This window comes from Aulonocara stuartgranti (genome assembly GCF_965226115.1).
Source record: "Aulonocara stuartgranti genome assembly, chromosome: 7".
Lineage (NCBI taxonomy): Eukaryota > Metazoa > Chordata > Actinopteri > Cichliformes > Cichlidae > Aulonocara > Aulonocara stuartgranti.
The window spans coordinates 68,393,390-68,412,033 of record NC_138945.1 but is presented as its reverse complement, the minus strand read 5'-3'; the positions used below and the strand labels follow the sequence as shown (position 1 = coordinate 68,412,033).

Below are 18,644 nucleotides of genomic sequence, written 5' to 3'. Positions count from 1 at the left end.
CTTGTATGTCTGATCTTATTGTGAAGCACTTTGTGGTTTTTATCTGTGAAATGTGCTATATAAATAAATTTTACTTACTTACTCTCCAGACACTTTATTAGGTACACCTCAATGTTACCTAATTTAACCCATTTTTGCCCTCAGACATAGACTCAACAAAGTGCCTGCAACACTTCTTACAGATTCTGGTCCGTACTGACAGGAAAGCATCATGCAGTAGCTGCAGATTTGTTGGCTCCACATCACGTTCAAAAAACTGGTTTGAGATTATCTGAGTTTTGTGATATGGCGCTATCATGCTGCTGAAAGCATGGTGTTTACTTTTTGTTCTGTGTGAAAGTAAGTGAGGAGAAAAGTCATTCTGACTCAACCACCTCCAGATAAATGCAGATTAATCAGTGTTATGACCAAAATCTCATATCCTGATATAAGACATTTATCCTCCCAACAACAATATATTTCACAAAAATTGTACACTTTCTGCGAATCTCGGGCAACTTGACTTGCGTGTTCAGCAGGGTGTCGTGTACCTGGAGTCGAGTGTTTTGACCGATGCATTAAACGATACATTTTTAGACATAAGTTTTAACAGCCGCCATCTTCTATGTATTTATTACACGGCGTGCTGCTGGGAAGAGCCTGTTCTAATGTTTGAGTCTAAGGTTTATTTTGAGCACCTGACGGCTCTTTTTTGCTTCTCATCCATAAACTCTCTCCACACTCTTTCACATGACTCTTGCGTAGGTGGTAGAAGAGGTTTGCCGTGTTTGAGTCTGAGGTGGGGGCCGGTTTCCTGCATAACTTGCATCGTACAGTTCTCTGGTCTATGTCACACTTTTCATAACCAAACCATGTCCATGCTACAGAGGTAGCCACTCATTTAGGAATAAGTTTGGATTTGTTTGGACTGGTACTTCTGTTTGGAGCTACCTGGTTCTGCCTCATCTTTACTGGTCATACTGGTATTCTTTGTGCCTGCATCCACGTGGTGACTCTAAGTGCCATTTATACTTACTTTATGTTTTTATTTGAGGTCATTTGTTTGATGCATATTCTGAAATTTGATGTTTGAGAATAATGTTTGTTGTCATCATTCCAGTTTATTTTGAAAAACCTCAACAGGATCTTCAGCTTTATTGTGAAAGGTTTATGTGGAAAATACACAAGCGGACAGCGGAGTCACACGATGGGTTTACCGTTGTTGTTGCTAATGACAACGCATTAAAACAGTTGCTTGTCCATCTGTAGTGTGGTTATTTTAAATATAAGAAAAAAAGACAACTTTAAGAAATTAATATAGCCTCTACAGTGACCATCACCATAAAAGGTTTATTTTGCAACACCACGAAACAAACGATAGCGTAATATGAAACGATAGACGTTTTCATATCGTTATCCGATATATACTGTTATATCGAACAGCCCTAATCAGTGTCACGTATTGATTAACAAGAAGTTGGAATACCAAAGGTAAGTAAGCGAGCTTTGGAGGCCAAAGGTAAGTGCTGGAGTTGACAGAGAAAAAAACTGAACTCCACTGTTATTGATTAATTGATTGATCATACTTTATTCATCCCGAGGGAAATTTGGTTAAGGCTGCCAGCCGTGCCAGCGCCGTCTTACCCTTCCCACCATATATACATTACACAAACATCACATGGGGAACACAGGTCAGAGAGGTATAACATGAAAAAAGCACAACATGAGGAAAGACGAGGAGAACAAAATAACTCCCCCCAGACTGAGCTCCAACAGGGAGATCAGTTTGAGAACAGAAAAAACACCTCTGCACATGAAAAAACTCTAAATACACCAAAGAAACACATGACAAGCAACAGGGGGGGTAAAGGGTGAGAGACCGCCGATTTAGACAGTACATCCGGGCCTGCAGCATAAGCGCTGGTCTCCTTGATCCACCGTCAGCATCGGAGGGGAATAAGTGTCGAAGGCGTTTGGAGGGGGGATGAGTGTACATCTGCATGTGTATATATGTCTGTGTGCGTGTCCAGAGTTCAGCTGAGACAGTGTCCTTCGTCCTGCCAGGCTAAGTAAACAGTCTTCCAGCCAACCCAGGTGGCCTTGTAGGGAGTGGGAAGGAACAGACTCAACACAGTCGTTATCAGGGTGTTGTTGTTCAGCTCCAGCCTTGAGACCGCAGCTGGCGCCAAAGGGGTCTCCGCATGAAGTGATGATGGTTTTTACTTTAGTGCGAACAACTCATATGAATTTCAAAGCTGTTCTAACAGTCCAACACTGGTCTCTCAATCTCCCGTTGGAGAGCCGTGAGCTTCTCCGTGATGTTGTCATTCTTGTGCTCAAAGAGCCGATTTCTGAGAACTCACGACCGGCAGTGAGCTTCTCCGAGATGTAATCTAATTTGCACTCAGAGGTCTTATTCGGAGTGTTCACGGCAGCCGTAAGCTTCTCCAAGATCTTATCCGTGCTGCACTCAATGAGCCCATTTTGAGAATTCACGCCTCGTCCCATCGTTTCAATCCCAGCGGGCAGCCTTGTGGGGGTTTGAACAGCCGGTTCTGCTTTCTCAATTCGTCGATAAGTCAGGGCCAAGCCAGCTCCGATCAGCAAGAACTGTTATCATCATCTTATATGATGATAACAGTTGTGAACACCAACCATAGATGTGTTCTTTGCTGATGGGGGACATTCAATACATATAATCGCTGGACACTTTATTAGGTATATCTCACTATCTCACTACATTCAAGGCTATCCATCATCTCTCGCCTTCATACCTCTGACCTTGTTCAGATCATCATTCCTTTTCGGTCTCTCAGCTCTTCTTTTCTTTCCGTCCCTTTCCCCGGCTAGCCATCGTGGGGCGCAGGGTTTTCTGCTGCTCTGCCCCCCCATCTTTGGAACGTCCTTCCTCCTGAGATAAGAAACATCACTCATCCCTCTTTTTAAGTCCAGACTCAAAACTCACCTGAGCACAAATCAGCAGTGAATATTTCACAGAGCTCCACAAACAAGTGTTAGCACTATAAGCAAAGTGTGCATTATATTAATCTCGTAATCCTGGAAAAGCATCTTTGGAATGTTTAAGAGTTTGGAATTTCTTTAGTTCATTCCTGATGTTCAGCGTTCCTCAGACAAGTCAGCGTCCAGTCAGGATCAGTTCCACAGTGCTACTGAATTGAATTAAATAGTGCTTTCACACAGGTGAACTCAGCTTAAATGAATGATGTAGTGGATCCTTTTAATTCTTATCCCTACTTTTATTTTTTTCCATGTCTATTTAAGTGCTATTTATGACACTATGTTTGCACTGAAGCACCGCAGCAATTTCCTAATGTTGTAAACCTGCTCAACATTTGGCAATAAACCCATTCTGATTCTGATTCTGATGGTTTCAGTCTCCTTCAAAGAAAACTCAGAGCGGTGGGAGTCGTCACACAAAGACAGAGAGAGAAGCAAGAAACACTCGTCGGGAAGCTTAAAATCCCCAGTCTGTAAAACCGTTGTGTTACTGCATTTAATCAATAAACACCAATATTTAGTGACCATAATGAAATAAAATCAGAATTCTCTGAATACCATTACAACATCCATCCATCCATCTTCATCCGCTTTATCCGGGGCCGGGTCGCGGGGGCAGCAGCCTAAGCAGAGAGGCCCAGACCTCCCTCTCCCCAGCCACCTCCTCCAGCTTATCCGGGGGAATACCAAGGCCTTCCCAGGCCAGCCGAGAGATATAATCTCTCAGCGTGTCCTGGGTCTGCCCCGGGGCCTCCTCCCGGTGGGACATGCCTGGAACACCTCACCCAGGAGGCGCCCAGGGGGCATCCTTGTCAGATGCCCGAACCACCTCAGCTGGCTCCTTTCGATGTGGAGCAGCAGCTGCTCTACTCTGAGCCCCTCCCGGATGGCCGAACTTCTCACCCTATCTCTAAGGGAGAGGCCAGCCACCCTTCGGAGGAAGCTCATTTCTGCCGCTTGTATCCGCGATCTCGTTCTTTCGGTCACTACCCACAGCTCGTGGCCATAGGTGAGGGTAGGGACGTAGATCGACCGGTAAATTGAGAGCTTCGCTTTTACACTCAGCTCCCTCTTCACCACGACGGACCGGTGCAGCGTCCGCATTACTGCAGCTGCAGCCCCAATCCGTCTGTCGATCTCCGGCTCCCTTCTCCCATCACTTGCGAACAAGACCCCGAGATACTTGAACTCCTCCACTTGTGGCAGGAACTCATCCCCGACCCGGAGTGGGCACTCCACCCTTTTCCGGCTGAGAACCATGGCCTCAGATTTGGAGGTGCTGATCCTCATTCCCGCTGCTTCACACTCGGCTGCGAACCGTTCCAGCTGCGAACCCTCCTTGAATCACTACCTTATCGTGGTGGAGGGGTTTGTGTGTCCCAGGGATCCCAGGGGCTATGTTGTCTGGGGGCTTTTGCCCCCTGGTAGGGTCTCCCATGGCAAACTGGCCCTGGGTGAGGGACCAGACAAAGAGCGATTCATAAGACCCTTATGAAAAGGACACCGAGGGAACAGTTTACCCTGCCCGGGATAGGGTTACCGGGGCCCCACCCTGGAGCCAGGCCCGGGGAGGGTGCCCGAGGGCAAGCGTCTGGTGGCCGGGCCTTAGTCCATGGGGCCCAGCCGGGCACAGCCCGAAGAGGAGACATGGGCCCATCCTCCCGCAGGCCCACCACCCGCAGGAGGCGCCATAGGGGTCGGGTGCATTGTGTGCCGGGTGGCGGCCAGGAGCGGAGACCCTGGCGGACTGACCCCCGGCTGCCAAGACTGGCAATAGGGACCATTACAACAGTATTTCCATAATTATTATTAATCTTATTATTATATAGCGAATTATTATTCAGAATTCATTTATCATCTTATTATTACTACTAGGACTTGGGGATGTTGCAGGAAGCATGTTCATCAAACGTGATGAAAACAGGGTTTAAAAGCTCTGACTGGCAACTTTGAGTTTTAGGTCACAGGACAGAACAGCTGTCCAGTAACCATCACAGTGGCAGACATCCAGAGGGTCTCCAGTATGAAAACTTGCTTCTTCATGCCCCAACATGATTCTTGCCTACTGGCTGAAGAAGCTGACTGCACTCCCCGAGCATCTGGCAGCACAAATGAACCAGCTGCTAATCAATGAGAGACAGCCGGAATGGCTAACCGAAGGCCGGACAGTCCTGATCCCCAAGGACCCCCAGAAGGGACCGGTCCCATCCAACTACCGGCCAATAACCTCAGTATCAGTATCAGTATCACATGGATGCTCCTGCCAGCGTCTAAGATGAACAGGCACATGGGTCAATACATGAGCGGCGCGCAGAAAGGATTCGGCAGAGGGGTGAAGCACCAGCTCCATGGTAGACATGGCTGTCGCTCGATGCTGTAAGACCCCGCTCCCCAACCTGTGCACCACCTGGATAGACTGCAAGTCAGCCTGTGACTCAGTGCCCCACACACAGACTTTTTTGTTCAGTGTGACTGTTTATGATGAGACAAATGAACATATAAATGCAAGAAAACTGACTGTTGTTTTTGTTGTTTCTTTTGCCTGTCCCGTTTGGCTCTTTTGCATCAGAATTGTTGTCTAAAGGCAAAGAAAGATGCCCAACGGATTTACTTTAACAAATTGACCATCCCAGCCTTGCCGTAATGGTCCATTTGATTCACCTTTTATTGTTTATTTTATTTATTTTTTATTTTCACTTGCTAGATACGGGACAGACTTGAATGAGGAAAAGAAAAGGGAGAAAGGAAGAGGGGGGGGAGGGGGGGAACAGCTGAGAAGAGGGACGGGGATAAAGGGCAAAAAAAACAAAAACCAACTAAATAAGCAGACAAAAAAAATGCATATATCAATCACCTGGATCACCTGCTGAGAAAGAAAAAAGAAAGCAAGCAGAAGAGAACAAGAGTAATAGAATAAACAACATCACAATGATATATGGGAATATGACAGTAAATACTAAATGTTAAACATTATTGTGCAGCACATAAGATCAACAGAACACAGTGTGCTTTGAGGTAGGAGCCAAAAAGGGTGTAGTTTGTGGGTGTGATCACCCGTGTGTACACCTGTGAGCATGGACGCGTTTGTGTTTTTAAAAGGTTCCTTCATGTAACGATCTGCTAGAGGGTGTGGGGGGGCCACAGCCCCGTCCTCCAGGGCATGAAGCAGGTGTGGAGGAGATCAAAACTCCAGACATCCAGAGGCCCCCAGAACACAAGAGACCAAGGAAGACCAACAGAGGGGCAGCCGTGCCACTGTCCCAGAAAGAGCTGAGGAGAGTCCCAGATGAGGGCTCACCCAGCAGCCGCGGAGCAGAAGCCAGGGGGAGTTGCAGTGACGCGCCCGTGAGCTCCGCCGGCAGCCAGCCGTGCCTGAGTGACCGAGCCCCAGGCCGAGAGGCCGGGGGCACCCCACCTCCGAAGTGGCCCGAGCGAGCCCCAGGCTCCAGGTCCCGTTAAGCGGCCGCCAAGGAGTGAGCCGGTGTGTATCTGGACGCCCATCCCCGGACACAAAGAACCACCAACGCACCGACACCTGAGGGAGTCTGCCACTGGCAGGGGAAGTGGTGGTGGGGGGAGATAGGCCTCCAAACCTTGGAGGGCCTGAGATGTCCCCAGAGAGGTGGCGTCTGATACCCAACCTTACATATAGACACAGACATACAGGCACACACAGATACAAACATCCATTCCCACCCTCATGCACTCATATGCACTTACTCCACACTCAACCAACGTGGAGACAGACATAGAGATTATTTACAAAGAAAATAGGAAACTAACTTAAGTCAACACAAAACAAACATATATACAACATCTATACATCTATATACAAAACACAGTCTGCATGTTACCCTCTCTGTAACATCTCACTGAAAAGAAACCAGGTAGGCCCTGACAGCCTTCTTTTATACCCCATGGCCCCTCCCACTAGGCATAATAGTCATCTCTTTATTATTGTCTGTGAAGGTTCTCAGTCATCCAGGTCATCGTAGTCAAAGGAGCCATGGACTCTCCACCATTTGACCTTAGAACTGAAGAAGCTTCTCAGATGAGAGGTGAAACGTCTTCAAGCAACTTAAAGAAGTCCAGACGCTTTTCTCTGCAAGCTCTTTATTATTCCTTTTACCAAACAATCTTTCCCCCTCAGCTTATTTCCAGCTGTATTCCTACAATACATATATGTATATAGAGACATTTATGGCCAATTCCAGGCAGCCTACAGTGTTTCACAATAACAAAAAAAAACAAACAAAAAAAATAATGCAGTTCACGTGATCTTTCAAGCGCGCGCGAACCCACCATTTAAACCCCGGAACACCATACCATCGGCTTGCATAACCCCCGTATAATCGGCGATCACAGCGAGTCTACGCGACCGGCTTTATTAAAGGTAAGTGGGAAAATATGTTGGCCACCCTCTGCGCCGCTCAAAATATACCTCTCACCCCTTTTTGTTTATCTGCCCGGTCGACGAAAAGACGCGCAGCCACGGTAATTGTAGAAACTAATGGTGGTGGTGCGTGTATGCGCCCAGATCAGCTGTCTGCAGCCCGGGACGGTGTAACTCCGTCACAGGGGCCCAGGCCCATCCGGACCGGGGCCCAGAACAGCAGCGTCGCCCAGCCCCACAGAGCCCGGGACAAGAAAACTGACTGTTGACAGTGGTCAGACGCCTGTAGTAGTGCAAGAGACTTTTGTAAGGTGGTTGCTTGATGTTTTAACGTTGTTTGGCTGGTAGCTGCCTTTAGTCCATGTTTAGAGCTGTGAGCTAAGTGTAAATGACCTCATTAATATTTGGTAAAGTGTTTTGTAAACTTATGAGTGGCTATTATATTGTTGGAGTGAATGCTTTTATTTTGAAAGTCACAGAGCGACAAGGTGCCGTAAATCAAGTGGCGTAAACCATATGGCAGAAGCGCGAGTTTTAATGCACAGAGAGGTGTGCTCTATGGTTAATGGACAGGAATGGGGAAAAGAACGGCTATTAAGGTGCAACACTGAGTCGAAAGCAGTTTCTTAGCACCTGGTTGATGAGGGAACAAGGTTTGTAACAAAGTTTGTCCTGTAGATATGCATTTTGTTGTTTTATGGAGCATGTAGCTGCTGACCGCTACTAAGCATAAAGGCTAAGTTTTCACCCACTAGAGGGCGCTAACGTACCTCGTCATGTTTAGGCAGCGATGCAACGATTTCCCTGTTATATGCAATAATTTACAAGTTTTAGTGTTATTTGTTATGTAAGGTAAGGAGAATTAATTTGTAATAAATGAATAAGTCAAAGGGTTAAAGGTAACACACTGTTTGATTTACTAATAGTCTTTTATTCTGTATGTTGTAGCTCTTACGGTGTGTTCACATACACGGCTGTTTAATAAAAGGATTGTGAACCATCAGTTTGAGAGACCATCTTTTCAACCGGGGATGCTACAGTAAGAAAAAAAGGACTGTGTGAAAATAAATATTTAGACTGCAGGAACTGTTAGAAACATAAAGGGGAGTTTCATGTGTTTATTTCTTGTTTCAATAATACAACAGAAGACAAAAACTGGAATGCTCTATAATCTTTCACTTAATAGTATCCCAGATGCGTTCCCACCAGGATTTCCAGGATTTCCATGGTTAGTTTGTGACCTCACTGCGGCGTTCTGAGTTGGACTTTCATGCGGTAAGGTTTGGGAGTCAGAGTGACCCCATAGACTGGAGTGAAGTCTGGTTCTCCTGCGTCCTCGGGCCAGATGAACTTGAACTTCCTCAGCAGAGTCACCATGATGAGGAAGAGCTCCATGCGAGCCAGACCTTCCCCGAGACACACCCGAGGACCTGAGACGTTGAAAAAAATACCTCAGTATCATCTACGACAGAAGATTTAATCATCTATGTCGGTATGTGAATCGTGTCTTCATGTACCTGCAGAGAAAGGCATGAAGGCCTCTGGTTTAACAAACTCTCCTTTGTCATCGAGGAAGTTTTCAGGGTTGAATTCATGAGGGAATTTCCACTGTCCCTCCTCGCTGAGCACTGAGGTCAGATTCTCGATGATCATTGTTCCCTGAGGACGAAATCAACCTCAAAACCATTAAGGATGCTCGTCACTTTATTGCCTCTACCTATTTAACCAGTTGGCCCTTACCTTGGGAATGGAATAACCCATCAGCTCTGTGTCTTTAGTGGTGCAGTGGAAGACACTGAGAGGAACAGTGTTGGCAACTCTCTGTATCTCATGAATCACAGCCTGGATGAAGAGAAGACATTTCTCATGCTTTGGCTTGGAGCAGAATGTATGTGTGCACCCAGAACCAGGTGGGAACCTTAAAAATAAGTTCAATAGTGAATAAAACTTTGCTGTACGGCACCTGCACGTAGGGCATATTGTGTCTGTCCTCAAAACTGACCCGGTCTTTCCCTTCCAACACTCGGTCTATCTCCCGCTGACACCGTTCTGCCAGAGCAGGGCAACACGTTACCGTCTACACACTGCAGTCACCACAAGCAATGATACACAACAACATTATACCAAATATGTTCAGTGAATCAGCAGTATGTTGAGTTAAACCAATCGGCTGAAAATAGTTGCTTTCCATTGATTGTCATAGTCTACAGCATATAAGTGGCATGTGTCACACAAAGGTAAGTGCAACCAATTTTAAATGGACAAACATCAGTTGAACTGAAAGAAAAGAAGAAAATATGCAGGTTTACCTTGTACATGCGGATAGTTCATAAGGTAAAGAAATCCAGTAAGTAGGGTGTTGGATGTAGTGTCAGTGCCAGCAAAGTGAAGGTCTAAAGCGTACAGACAGATCCGGTCTTCTGAAAATGAAGACCCATCATCGCCTCTCTGAGTCAGAGGAATGATTTATGCAAATAAGGAAATTCAACTTTGTTGTTACAGGGTGAAAAGGTCACAGCCATATGTGTAGTCTCCTTAATGTAAAATCTATTTTTTCTAGTTATTTTAAATGTAATCAATTGCTTTATTATAATATCTGGGATAGTAAACTCCTCATTTCACACTCACCTTCTCCAGTTCATCCAGATAGCAGTCAACAAAGTCCCGTGGCTCTCCGGGAACTCGGGTCTTCTTGTGCTCTCTTATAAACTCATTTACAAGATTTTCAACTGTCTAAAAAAACACAAGTAACTATGACTGTATTAGCATTGACTTTTTCTTAATATTGATGAAATCCACAGATTATTTCAATGTAATTAAAGGGATTTTAAATGTTACCTCTGCATTCTTGAAGGCTTTCATGAAGGGCAGTGGTAGGTAACGAATTAAAGGAAAAGAGTCATACAGCTGCAAAGAAGGACAATCGTTTATTTTCCTCTATGCTTCAGTTGTAACAGAAGATGGTTACAGGACGCTGTATTTGCAATAATTAAGTCATTTCTTTTATTTTATCATTTTGTTGCTGTTTTACTCACCATAGCCCACGGGCCATTGGCTATCTTGGAATTCTCAGTGAAGCACCTAACAATCACTTTGATTAGCGCATTGTCATACTCGTAGCGTCTAGCGAACAGGACCTGGCAGATGATGTTGGACGCTGCATTGTGAAACATAACTTGAGGACTCATGGTTTTACCTGTGGGAGGCGTAATGTAAGTTATAAAAACCAAAGGAATACACAAGAACAACAGAAACAACAGCACAATGAACAATTCTATGTTAAATGACATACCAATGCTCTTTTCCAGGGTACTGACGGTGTATTTAATCTCTTCATGAATCCTGTCCTCCATCGAGTTCTTCCCCAGACCAAAGTTCCTCAAAGTCATCAGAGCAAAGCGACGATGTTCCCTCCAACTAGAGCCATAATCTGCCAGAATAACCCCTACAACAAGTTCACCAACACAAAAGGGGAACAACAAACTTAAGAATCATCTATTTGAACCTTTGATCATCACTGCTGTTATGTTCTAGAACTCTAAATTGTGTTAATGTAGAGAAAATTCACTAAAATCGCTGGGTGACAGGTATAAACTGCATGCAGACCTTTTTAGTACCATTACACTTTACAGAGTCATGCTGATGGTACACATGCAGTATCTAGTTTGGGATTGTCGTGTTAACAGTGCCAAACTACACAATTGGACATTGTCAGCAAAGTTCAAGAATTTAGTATTAGTAATATTTATTTCATCTTTTATTTGACCAAGAAGTTACACTCTTGAGATTAAAAAGGTCTTTGATGAGAGTGACATGCTCCGACACAGAGAGCATGTTTTAATGACGGAAGAAACCAGAGAACCAGGATTAAAATGTCTTGGTGCATGCTCAATCATCCATGTAAGTAAGACTGAAGAAGACGTTTCTCCCATTGAAAACACTATGTCTAGATGAACAGAATCAACCTTCTGGGAGAGAGAACCAGGAGAAAAGCCACGCAGACACAGGGAGACCACCAGACAACCACTGAGCCGCCATGCTGCCTCTTTTTAAGTGTTTGACTAGAAAAGTGAAGCAACCTGGCTTTCAGGAGGCTGGTGGAGCCTGAACTGTCTGGTCTGGGGTCTTTGACCCTATTTTTATGTGTTTGTTTTGTGCAGTCAATGCATCTGTTTATGTTAATTCAGCTGTGCCAGGGCCCTGCTCCGATTGGTGTGTGGATATACAGCTCCGACGTGACTGGTTCCAGCCCATTAAAAGGAGGCTGGAGTGCTGCGGTGGGAGAGGTTCTCGCGTTTCTCCTCACGACCCAGCAGTGTACCCCTGCAGTGCTGTTTTGACAGTTGTGGAAGTGGAGTGGGTAGGGGTGAGCTGCCATTTCTTTTGACCACCAGTTTTCTCCTGTTTTGAATTAGTTAAGGAGGTCAGACCCTGTCGTTACTTTTGACTTTTGGTAAGGTCAGGGGTGCGGGATTTGTTTCGATTTTAGCTTTGTTTATTATTTTGGCCTTGGCTCACCCTGAAGTGTTGACATTCCCGTTTTGTTGTCACATTATACAGTGGGGCAAAAAAGTATTTAGTCAGCCACCGATTGTGCAAGTTCCCCCACCTAAAATGATGACAGAGGTCAGTAATTTGCACCAGAGGTACACTTCAACTGTGAGAGACAGAATGTGAAAAAAAAATCCATGAATCCACATGGTAGGATTTGTAAAGAATTTATTGGTAAATCAGGGTGGAAAATAAGTATTTGGTCAATAACAAAAATACAACTCAATACTTTGTAACATAACCTTTGTTGGCAATAACAGAGGTCAAACGTTTACTATAGGTCTTTACCAGGTTTGCACACACAGTAGCTGGTATTTTGGCCCATTCCTCCATGCAGATCTTCTCGAGAGCAGTGATGTTTTGGGGCTGTCGCCAAGCAACACGGACTTTCAACTCCCGCCACAGATTTTCTATGGGGTTGAGGTCTGGAGACTGGCTAGGCCACTCCAGGACTTTCAAATGCTTCTTACGGAGCCACTCCTTTGTTGCCCGGGCGGTGTGTTTTGGATCATTGTCATGTTGGAAGACCCAGCCTCGTTTCATCTTCAAAGTTCTCACTGATGGAAGGAGGTTTTGGCTCAAAATCTCACGATACATGGCCCCATTCATTCTGTCCTTAACACGGATCAGTCGTCCTGTCCCCTTGGCAGAAAAACAGCCCCATAGCATGATGTTTCCACCCCCATGCTTCACAGTAGGTATGGTGTTCTTGGGATGCAACTCAGTATTCTTCTTCCTCCAAACACGACGAGTTGAGTTTATACCAAAAAGTTCTACTTTGGTTTCATCTGACCACATGACATTCTCCCAATCCTCTGCTGTATCATCCATGTGCTCTCTGGCAAACTTCAGACGGGCCTGGACATGCACTGGCTTCAGCAGCGGAACACGTCTGGCACTGCGGGATTTGATTCCCTGCCGTTGTAGTGTGTTACTGATGGTGACCTTTGTTACTTTGGTCCCAGCTCTCTGCAGGTCATTCACCAGGTCCCCCCGTGTGGTTCTGGGATCTTTGCTCACCGTTCTCATGATCATTTTGACCCCACGGGATGAGATCTTGCGTGGAGCCCCAGATCGAGGGAGATTATCAGTGGTCTTGTATGTCTTCCATTTTCTGATGATTGCTCCCACAGTTGGTTTTTTCACACCAAGCTGCTTGCCTATTGTAGATTCACTCTTCCCAGTCTGGTGCAGGTCTACAATACTTTTCCTGGTGTCCTTCGAAAGCTCTTTGGTCTTGGCCATGGCGGAGTTTGGAGTCTGACTGTTTGAGGCTGTGGACAGGTGTCTTTTATACAGATGATGAGTTCAAACAGGTGCCATTCATACAGGTAACGAGTGGGGGACAGAAAAGCTTCTTACAGAGGACGTTACAGGTCTGTGAGAGCCAGAGATTTTCCTTGTTTGAGGTGACCAAATACTTATTTTCCACCCTGATTTACGAATAAATTCTTTACAAATCCTACCATGTGAATTCATGGATTTTTTTTTTTTCACATTCTGTCTCTCACAGTTGAAGTGTACCTCTGGTGCAAATTACTGACCTCTGTCATCATTTTAAGTGGGGGAACTTGCACAATCGGTACTGACTAAATACTTTTTTGCCCCACTGTAAAGAACAGATTTGTTCCCTGCCGCTGCTTGGGTGTTTGGGGGGAGCGCGAGTGCCTCACTCGTGTTATTGCCTGGCCCTAGATGGGTCGTAACAGTGTTTTCTCTTTGTTTAGTTGCTTTCAAAAGACCCTTATGAAGAAAACATCGAGGGAACAATTTACCCTGCCCGGGATAGTGTTACCGGGTATTAAATTTCAGTTCTTTTCGATTCTTTAGGGCCAAGAAAGACACGGCTCAAAGTGGTCTTTTACTTTAAAAAATGATCTTTATTCTACATTTCTGGATATGGAGACCTTAAGACAAAACACACAACTCCAGGTCTGAAGCACAAACGGAAGCCTAGTTATTTATATACTTGCTCTCACGTCACACCACACTTTAAGTTTCGATCAAACAGCCTAGTTGGTTTCACTTTCACCTCTCTGGTGGGGAAGGAGCCTGAGTTTGTGCGTGAGGTTGAGAGGTACCGGCTAGATATAGTCGGGCTCACCTCTACGCATGGCTTGGACTCTGGAACCAACCTGCTGAAAACGCTGGACAGACCCGGTGCACCTAAACGCGTAGTGAGGGTGTGCTGGGAACGTCTAGCAGAGGCCCAGTCCGCGAGATCTTCAACGCACACCTCCGGCAGAGCTTCAACAGCATTCCGAGGGAGACTGGGGACATTGAGTCCGAATGGACCATGTTCAGAGTCTCCATAGTCGAACCTCGGATACAGGAGGAACAATGCGGTTTTCGTCCTGGTCGCGGAACACTGGACCAGCTCTTTATCCTCTCGAGGATACTTGAGGGTGCATGGGAGTTTGCCCAACCAGTCTACATGTGTTTTGTGGACTTGGAGAAGGCATTCGACCGTGTCCCTCAGGGTGTCCTGTGGGAGGTGTTGCGGGAGTATGGGGTGTCTGGCCCATTGCTACGGGCCATACGATCCCTATACAACCGTTGCAAGAGCTTGGTTCGCATTGCCGGCAATAAGTCGGACTCATTCCCGGTGGGTGATGGGCTCCGCCAGGGCTGCCCTTTGTCTCCGATTCTGTTCATAATTTTTATGGACAGGATTTCTAGGTGCAGCGAAGTGGTGGAGGGCTTTAACTTTGGTGGGCTCAGAATCTCATCTCTGATTTTTGCGGATGATGTGTTTCTGTTGGCTTCATCGGGTGAGGGCCTCCAGCTCGCACTGGAACGGTTCGCAGCCTAGTGTGAAGCAGCGGGAATGAGGATCAGCACCTCCAAATCTGAGGCCATGGTTCTCAGCCGGAAAAGGGTGGAGTGCCCACTCCGGGTCGGGGATGAGTTCCTGCCCCAAGTGGAGGAGTTCAAGTATCTCGGGGTCTTGTTCGCGAGTGATGGGAGAAGGGAGCCGGAGATCGACAGACGGATTGGGGCTGCAGCTGCAGTAATGCGGACGCTGCACCGGTCCGTCGTGGTGAAGAGGGAGCTGAGTGTAAAAGCGAAGCTCTCAATTTACCGGTCGATCTACGTCCCTACCCTCACCTATGGCCACGAGCTGTGGGTAGTGACTGAAAGAACGAGATCGCGGATACAAGCGGTGGAAATGAGCTTCCTCCGAAGGGTGGCTGGCCTCTCCCTTAGAGATAGGGTGAGAAGTTCGGCCATCCGGGAGGGGCTCAGAGTAGAGCCGCTGCTGCTCCACATCGAAAGGAGCCAGCTGAGGTGGTTCGGGCATCTGACAAGGATGCCCCCTGGGCGCCTCCTGGGTGAGGTGTTCCAGGCATGTCCCACCAGGAGGAGGCCCCGGGGCAGACCCAGGACACGCTGGAGAGATTATATCTCTCGGCTGGCCTGGGAACGCCTTGGTGTTCCCCCGGATAAGCTGGAGGAGGTGGCTGGGGAGAGGGAGGTCTGGGCCTCTCTGCTTAGGCTGCTGCCCCCGCGACCCGGCCTCGGATAAAGCGGATGAAGATGGATGGATAGTTGCTTTGTCTCATTTCCAGCATTAATAAAGATGTGATCTAAGTGTATCTGCTGAGTCCTGCACACTGGGTTCACTCTCTGCCTGCCACACGTCCTGTTTCACATGAACACTGAACAAAAAACTGGTTTTCTTAAAGAGAAACAAACTCTGGTGTAGCCACGGTTTAACTCTCACTGTTTTGCCTCTTTCAGATGCTTTTTTATCAGTGTATCATATTTCCAACATGCTTACGCTCTGTGATTTTTGCACACTATGTTGAGATGCCTTTTACAAAGACATACACAAAGTGCTCTTATTTCCTTTTCATTTGTTTCACATGTCAAATACTACTGTGACATGTTACTGACACAGTGTATAAAACACTCTTATCTGAGTGTTACCTCAAAGTCATTTCCTGAGATAATAATGCAAGAAGAACAAAGGTGAAATATGCATATACTGCTTACCAAATGATAAAAATATAAAGACAAAAATGTGTCCTATACAATATAATACCTGCTTTACCTTTATTCTTGGTGACATCTTTTTTTTTGTTGTTGTTTTTTTGTGTCCCTTTTGGATCTTTAGCATCAGAATTGTTGTCTTAAGGCCAAGAAAGATGCCAAGCGGATTTATTTTACCAAGTGGATCATCATGGCCTTGCCATATTGGCCCATTGGATTGACCTTTATTATAATTATGAATTTATTTTATTTTCAGTTGCTACAAACGGGACAGACATGACTGGGGGATAGGACAGGGAGAAAGAATGAAAGAAAGAGAGGGAGAGAAAGAAAACCAAAGGGGAGAAGAGACGGTGAGAAGGGGGAGAAGAAAGAAAGAAAAACACCTGGGTCACCTGTATGGAGAAAAAAAACAGAAGAGAAAGCAAACAACAAAGAGCAACATAATAAAAAAAACGGCACCATCACAATAAACTAGCTAGCAGTAGATATCAGTAGATACTAAATAATAAACGATATTGTGCAGCACGCAAGATAGACAGCGCACAATGTGCTTTGAGGCAGCAGCCAAGAAAGGTGTAGTCCGCGTCTGTGAATACCCGTGTGTACACCTGTGTGCACACCTGTGTGGATCAGCATGCTTGCATTCCAAAGGTTTCTCCATGTAACGATCTGCTAGGGAGTGTGGGGGGGCCACAGCCCCGTCCTCCAGGGTATGAAGCAGGTATGGAGGAGATCAAAACTCCAGACATCCAGAGGCCCCCAGAACACAAGAGACCAAGGAAGACCAACAGAGGGGCAGCCGCGCCACTGTCCCAGAAAGAGCTGAGGAGAGTCCCAGATGAGGGCTCACTCAGCAGCCGTGGAGCAGAAGCCAGGGGGAGTTGCAGTGACGCGCCCGTGAGCTCCGCCGGCAGCCAGCTGTGCCTGAGTGACCGAGCCCCAGGCCGAGAGGCCGGGGGCACCCCACCTCCGAAGTGGCCCGAGCGAGCCCCAGGCTCCAGGCCCCGATAAGCGGCCGCCAAGGAGTGAGCCGGTGTGTACCCGGACGCCCACCCCCAGACACAAAGAACCACCAACGCACCGACACCTGAGGGAGTCCGCCATTGGCAGGGGAAGTGGTGGTGGGGGGAGATAGGCCTCCAAACCTTGGAGGGCCTGAGATGTCCCCAGAGAGGTGGCGTCTGATACTCAACCTGACATATAGACACAGACATACAGGCACACACAGACACAAACATCCATTCCTACCTTTACGGTGTGTTCACACCGAACGCGATGGACGCGAATAGAGCGTCAGGTTTACATGTAAAGTCAATGGAAAGGCGCGATGACGCGCGATTGCGGGTCCCGCGAAAATTCGGAAGCAGATTTGCGTCGCGAAAACGCCAAAACGCGTGAAACGCGCGTCAGTGTAGCGCGTCAGGCGCGTTTGACGCGCGAAACGCGCGTCAGTGTAGCGCGTCAGGCGCGTTTGACGCGCGAATAAAACCACGCGCGTGAGTTTTTGTGTTGCACTTTGTGCATACGCGCGTTTCGCGTCTACCGCTCGAGTTGGAAAAATCTGAACTCCAGCGTCAAATCGCGCCGCGACAACCAATCAGGAGCCTGGTGACGTGGCTGTTACCTAGGTCAAAGGGGCAGATCCAGCCAAAGCCCTTCATTCTTCATTCAGTATGGAGGAAAAGCTGATCAGCGCCGTGGCTAACCACCCCGAGCTATATGATGCCAGCTCCTATTTCTACCGAGACAGGAATAAAAAGGACCTAGCTTGGAGACACATAAGTGAGGAGATCGGGCAACCTGGTAAGTTCATTCCTTCTTCTTTTTAATTTTCAGACTGACCCGATGAAGCCGTGCAAAAGCTAGCAAGCGCGCCTACTGTCCCGCGATTTTCCCACTGTTGTACAAATACCTTTCCGCTAACCAGATAATGCGTTTATTCAGAGGACATCTGCAGGAGAAAGTGGAAGAGCCTCAGGGACACATATAATAAGGAGAAGAGGTCAGAGAAGGAGAAGAGGAGTGGGTCTGCAGCAGGATCGGGGAGGAGATGGAAGTTCTTCGCGGTCATGGGGTTTCTGGACCCCTTCCTCACCCCGCGGGAGACCAGCGGTAATATGGTGCGGACCGTGGAGAACTTCTCCCCCGAGGACCAGGGACAGCCCGAAGAGGCAGCAGGGGAGTGTCAGTCAGAAGGTATGTTTACAATTAATTAATGTAGGCAGTTAATTTATGCGTGTTGTCATACAGGAATATATTTTGTTTATTAATAAACAGTATAAAGTAGTCCCGCTGTTCATCCGTCACTGCCTCGCCTTTTCGCTGATTTTTTTTATTGCACCGTACAGCTTTCAACGATGCGCATTGCATTCTGCAGCCCAAATGACAAATCTCCTCCGTGTCGTGTCTCCTGCGCTTGCCAAACTTATCATGTTTGGTTTTGATAACCATCACTTCAAATAGAAAAAAACAGCACAAAAACACTCATAACTATGACCCTCATTCGGAAATAGACACCTGCACCGGGAGCGAAAAAGGCGCACGAAAGTGGCGCCGCAGACGGAGAAAAAGCGCTGCATAATACTTTTACGTTTTAAAATCGACAAAGGTTTGCACTTTGAGAATCAACTTGTGAGAACTGTGACTACTGTTCATGTGCTGCAATAAATGGGAGACCACTGTATATAATAATAAGTATATAATAATA

The 18,644-nt window shown here is 46.7% G+C and overlaps 2 protein-coding genes and 1 long non-coding RNA gene across 14 annotated transcripts in view; 2 read left to right on the top strand and 1 right to left on the bottom strand.

The window, feature by feature from the left end:
- LOC309710150 overlaps nt 1-8,438 on the top strand; it is a 394,879-nt gene extending 386,441 nt beyond the window's left edge. The window contains exons 2-3 of the long non-coding RNA XR_014277664.1: nt 7,774-8,043; nt 8,339-8,438. This is a non-coding gene — a long non-coding RNA (uncharacterized lncRNA). The remainder of the gene's footprint in view (nt 1-7,773; nt 8,044-8,338) is intronic.
- A 75-nt stretch (nt 8,439-8,513) lies between these two features.
- The window catches only part of LOC309710133 (cytochrome P450 2F3-like), a 24,479-nt gene continuing 14,348 nt past the window's right edge, over nt 8,514-18,644 (bottom strand). For all 12 annotated transcript variants that reach the window (XM_082539380.1, XM_082539383.1, XM_082539382.1 and 9 more), the window contains 9 exons: nt 10,683-10,835; nt 10,426-10,586; nt 10,229-10,297; nt 10,019-10,123; nt 9,700-9,838; nt 9,354-9,439; nt 9,131-9,232; nt 8,908-9,049; nt 8,514-8,820 (listed from right to left, as the gene is read on the bottom strand). In XM_082539380.1, the coding sequence (XP_082395506.1) occupies nt 8,633-8,820; nt 8,908-9,049; nt 9,131-9,232; nt 9,354-9,439; nt 9,700-9,838; nt 10,019-10,123; nt 10,229-10,297; nt 10,426-10,586; nt 10,683-10,835 (1,145 nt within the window). In that variant the 3' untranslated portion in view covers nt 8,514-8,632. The remainder of the gene's footprint in view (nt 8,821-8,907; nt 9,050-9,130; nt 9,233-9,353; nt 9,440-9,699; nt 9,839-10,018; nt 10,124-10,228; nt 10,298-10,425; nt 10,587-10,682; nt 10,836-18,644) is intronic.
- LOC309710142 (uncharacterized protein) overlaps nt 17,272-18,644 on the top strand; it is a 2,559-nt gene continuing 1,186 nt past the window's right edge. Inside the window, exons 1-2 of the mRNA XM_082539396.1 lie at nt 17,272-17,740; nt 17,882-18,133. Of these exons, the coding sequence (XP_082395522.1) occupies nt 17,611-17,740; nt 17,882-18,133 (382 nt within the window). The 5' untranslated portion in view covers nt 17,272-17,610. The remainder of the gene's footprint in view (nt 17,741-17,881; nt 18,134-18,644) is intronic.